The 4,660-nt window shown below is 40.4% G+C and overlaps 1 protein-coding gene across 1 annotated transcript in view; it reads left to right on the top strand.

Moving 5' to 3' along the window:
• The first annotated feature begins 2,912 nt into the window (after positions 1–2,912).
• Positions 2,913–4,660, top strand: part of LOC149526676 (uncharacterized) — a 2,117-nt gene continuing 369 nt past the window's right edge. Inside the window, exons 1-2 of the mRNA XM_089784885.1 lie at positions 2,913–3,580; positions 4,467–4,654. Coding sequence (XP_089641011.1) covers positions 3,311–3,580; positions 4,467–4,654 — 458 coding nt within the window. The 5' untranslated portion in view covers positions 2,913–3,310. The remainder of the gene's footprint in view (positions 3,581–4,466; positions 4,655–4,660) is intronic.

Raw genomic sequence — 4,660 nt, 5'->3', positions numbered from 1 at the left:
GCATTCCAGCGACTGCAAGCAATCTTAACCTAGCCATCCTCCATTGACATAAACCAAAAGAAGACAAGAATTTCTATGCCAGCAGTTTAGTGATGCTTGTCCAAAACTAGAAAGAAGCCAAGGGCTCCCTTGTCATGATGATGTCTGGTTTGCCTTGTTTAACTGTTCTACCAAATTTGCCCAGAGTTAAAAACCATAATCTGAATTAGATTAATCTTAATTGTTTTCTTATACGCATTTTGAAACAAGAAATGATGCTGCTTTCTAACAGGGCCCATATCAAATTTTCCAATGAAAAAAAGCCCAAAATAGTCAAGATCTTCTTCATGAAGCAAATGCAAAGAAAGGGTAGGTGGGTCAATTGAAAGCTAGCCATAGGCCTGCAAACCTCAAAAAAGAAAGAGAGCCCAACCCGATAGAGTCATCATGTCAATGTCCGAATGACCCAAAGCTTTTTCTTCCCTCAAAAGAAGAGAAAGCGGTACACCAAAAAATCAGGCCAATAAAGCACCTAAAAGATCCTTTTCACGTGAGCCATGAGCTCAGCAGCCTCGCCAAGCTCTCAAGGCACGAGCCACCATGAACCCCTTCCTTGAACATGACCCATGACCCAGGCCACGGACTCAATGACCCCACAACCACCTGACACAGAAGTCCCCATGCACCCGTACCCTCACCTGGTCAATTTCTACACCTGGACACGCTATCACACGTGTGATGGCACAGTACACGGGTGAGATACCTGTTAACGAAGTTGGACCCGTTTGACTTTGACCATCCTAAACACCAAGATCAACGGCCAAGTACAATGGAACGCAACAAGTGATCTAGACCGTTAAAAAAAGGGACAATCTCGAGAATTTAGATGCTCACATGTTGGTTAGAGCCTGAAAAAACCGACAGAAGAAGCCTGATGTGTCGGATTTTGTTGTGGGAAAAAGAGAGAGAATTAGGCTTTTGGTTAGCAAACAATATCCTTTATTAATATCCTTTTTCCGTGTAGGACTAATTTCCTTTGACAAAAAGACCGGCCTAGTTGTGCCATGTGGCAGATCAGGGTAGACGTGACACATGGGAGGAGGGCACATGTGGGGACCATGGTGGGGGGGTTTGGGTTTTCAAGCCTGCAAGTAGGTTGGGGGGGACATGGGCACATACCCCGACATGGTGCATGTGGGAGGGGTTAGTGAAAATGGTTCGTAAATGGGTCCTCACGGTATTGTTAGTCTAACTATTTAGGGAGCCTCCACCTACAGTGCTCGGTGATGATACCACCGCCAACCTCCCCCCCCTAATCAGCGAGATTGTTTTAGCAGATGCTGCCTGATGCCTCAATAATTTCATGCACCCCTCACATTGTTTCTGGCTATTTGCTAATTGGCCATTGCCTCTTAAATTGGCCTCATATCTTAAAAATCAAGCGGAAGTTACTTTCCTACTTCAATTGAGTTGGTTGCTGGTCTCTTTGGTTAGCTCAACTATAAAGAAGGATTCACCAAGAAGGAGCTGTGGGCTAATGATGTGTATATGCCACGTTGGACCACCAAAAACTGCTATGTCGGATGCCACATTATCATAGCACCATTGCACAAAAGCCTGCATGGTGGGGGAGCCCACCGTCTGAGTTGCCCTTTTCAAGGTTGAAGAAGAAACAAACCGATGGTACTTTTGTTTCATGATTTTATCAGTTCCCATGTTGTAATCTGTTGCTCTTTCTCTCTCTCTATTTATCTCCCTTTCTTTCTGTCCGTATCGCTGCAAGTCTTGCTTTGGACCTCTTTCGCATTCTTCAGCTCTCCCGTCAATCTTCCGCTAATTTCGCAAATGCCCCTCCTGTCCACTTTCCTGCATTGAGTAATGAAGACTTGAAAGAGGTTATAGACCAGTAATTTATTGAAAGATCAAGGCAATTAAATCAAGCAGGTGAAAACAAGCTAAGGTGTTGTTATTGAGTTGGCCCCAGAGTTAAACAAACTACTAAAAGAGATAAAAAGGGAGAAAATTTTTTGCAGCTGGCAATGGCCCATGACATGGCTCAGTGTTTTAGTCTGTCTACAAAACCTTTAATAATCATTTGATAGAGTGTACTGTGTTGAAGGGGGAAAATGGGAGAAAAAGAAAAAGATTACTTATTTTCCTTTCTGTCTGCTGGGCATTTTCATGCTTTTGGTTCAGCAACTCTGGATGGGAAGCTTACATCGTTTAATCTGCATGTTGGGTATCCTGTTGCAATCTTCCTTTCCAATTAAAGAGGTTGCATTACAAGACTAAAGAAAATGATAAAAATGATAGGCATGATTGTGAAACTGGCTATATGAAGCGGTGCAGAAGTGAATCATTGGGATAGAAAGAATGCATAATTGAACAAGATTTTGTTCAAAGCATTTTGTTTCTTAAACATGAAAATTTGTCATAAATTAATAATAATTAAAAGAAACAGATAGAGACAGAGACAGAGAGAGAATGGAAATGCCCTTTTCTTTTTGTGTGGATAACAATTCAACTGCCTTTAGTACTGAACTACTAATGCATACCAAATCACATCCACAGAGAAAATTTGATCTCCAAAGGTTTGAATGATCCAAGTTTTGGTAAAATGAAAAATGAAAGTGAAAAGTAAACTTATTATACATTAGAAAAGGATCAAAGTTTATGGTAAATCATGTCAATAGTGTCAGAGTTCATACTTGAAACCTTCTAACCACACACAGCAATGTTGAGTGCTGATGCATCAGGCTTTGACTGCTGTAATTTCTAAACCCCCTGTCCAACTCAAGCAAGGACCAAAGCTTTCACGTCTTGGACCTTGATTTACATAAAGGAGCAGAAGAAACATGATTGAGAAGTCAATTTCAACTCTTTGATTTGCCTCAAGCCAAAGAAAAGAAAATTTTAAGTTCGCTAATACCCAGAATTTTGTTTGTTCCACCAACAATTAAAAAGCAAAAAGAAAATGGTGGTAGTAGTAAACAATAGTAAACCTCCCCAAATTCCCAAGTTTCTCTTTTTCACCCCCTTGGTCACCTACATGTAGAGATAGCCCACATGCTTCCCTCTTTCTCTGCCTGTCTGTCTCTCTTTTCTCTCTTCCGCAAAGCCCCAAGCCTGCTAACCAGTTTTAAGTACTCCAAGAAGCTTTGATTCTTTAGTGTAAAAAGCTTTAAGTACAGCCATAACTTTACCACTATAAAAAAAACTCTTCCTTTCTCTCTTTCTCTCCCTCTCTCACTCGTGAAGAGATACGTGATGAGAATTGAGTAAGAGCTATAACTTCTTTTCTTTTCTTTCTTTTTTCTTCATTGCTGAAACAATGGGACAAGAAGAAAGGTACTTCTATAGTTGGCCACCGGTAGGAGCTCCATTGAATGTACAAAGAGAGGACCACTGGAGACACTTTGACAACTCTGTCAATGCGGTGTCCTTTGGCTTTGTTGCTACTGCCATTCTCATCTCCATGTTCTTGGTCATGGCCATCTTTGAACGCTTTCTTAGACCCAATTCTTCCCATGGTGGACGTAACCATGGTGACCTGGAATCTCAGCTTGGTTTCAATGGCAAGCTGAGCCACCCATCACCAAAAGTGAGTCACCCTTTTGTTTCAACATCTGGGATTTCTTCAATTTTGTTTAAAGTTTTCGTTTTTTGTTTGAATTGGATTGTTTAGCGTGATTTTCTGGGGGTTAGAAGTGGTTTCTTTGCTTTACATGGCAACTGATGTTTAATCTAAGGAAAAAAGGAAAATCCTTTTCCTTCTTTTTTCACAGTTTGGGGTGGTTACTTACGTTTAGGAAAGCAGTAATTATCATTTGATCTGACATAAAGCTTTCTCTCTACATCATACATTTTATATTAGCAGTAAATCCTTCTTTTTGGCTCAAGGTTAGATTTGTTTGCTTTGTCAGTGAAATACATTTCTTCTAAATTGTACTTCTACTGTTAAAGATGCTTAATTAGCTATAAATTTCTTCACATTCTATTCTTTAGGCTAAAAAAAGAAGATTCATCGACATTTTTTTTCCTTCCTGCTAGCTTGTCTTAAGCTCAATGTTAAAGTTTTATGTTTTCAGCTTGTTCCTCGTTTCCTCCTTCCTATGTTACATTTTATGTGATGCCCTTTCTCCATGAAAACTACTATTTCTTATCGACTGTGGCTCTTGGCTCCTTTCTTTTTGTCTTTGGGACCCTCCCCTCTCCTTTGAAATAGTCATCTACCAAAATTGCTTAGACAATTTGTTTACCTCTTGACTTTGTTTATGTGTAGGGCTAACTGTTACAGTCATTTCTTTTGTAACGATAAAGTTCGCAAATGAGAGCTTAATTTTCTGTCATTTAATGTCTCATGACATAAAGCATCAGTTGATTAAATTTTCTCCTTTCCTGCAATTGCAAATCTGCATCTTTTAGTCAAAAGTTTGATCTTTTTTGGAGCTGTCAACTGTGCTGTGCTCGTATTTATGATCGTTTAGGCAATGGCCCATCTAAGAAGTGAAGGTGCTGCTGAAGTTGATTGGTTGGCCCCAGACCAAAGAGTCCAACAAATAGGTATAGGTTGTTTGAGTTTAGACCCACCATTTTTACATGTTGCTCACCGGAGTCACCAGTGTCGAGCTTCCTGTTGGAGCGCATGGCCAGTACCTCGGATTGGGGACAAATGGTCAAC

The sequence above is a fragment of the Theobroma umbraticum genome, unplaced genomic scaffold (genome assembly GCF_002168275.2).
Source record: "Theobroma umbraticum cultivar Fairchild unplaced genomic scaffold, ASM216827v3 scaffold_204.0, whole genome shotgun sequence".
Classification (NCBI taxonomy): domain Eukaryota; kingdom Viridiplantae; phylum Streptophyta; class Magnoliopsida; order Malvales; family Malvaceae; genus Theobroma; species Theobroma umbraticum.
The sequence above is the reverse complement of the archived record's forward strand: the minus strand, read 5'-3'. Positions and strand labels throughout refer to the sequence as shown.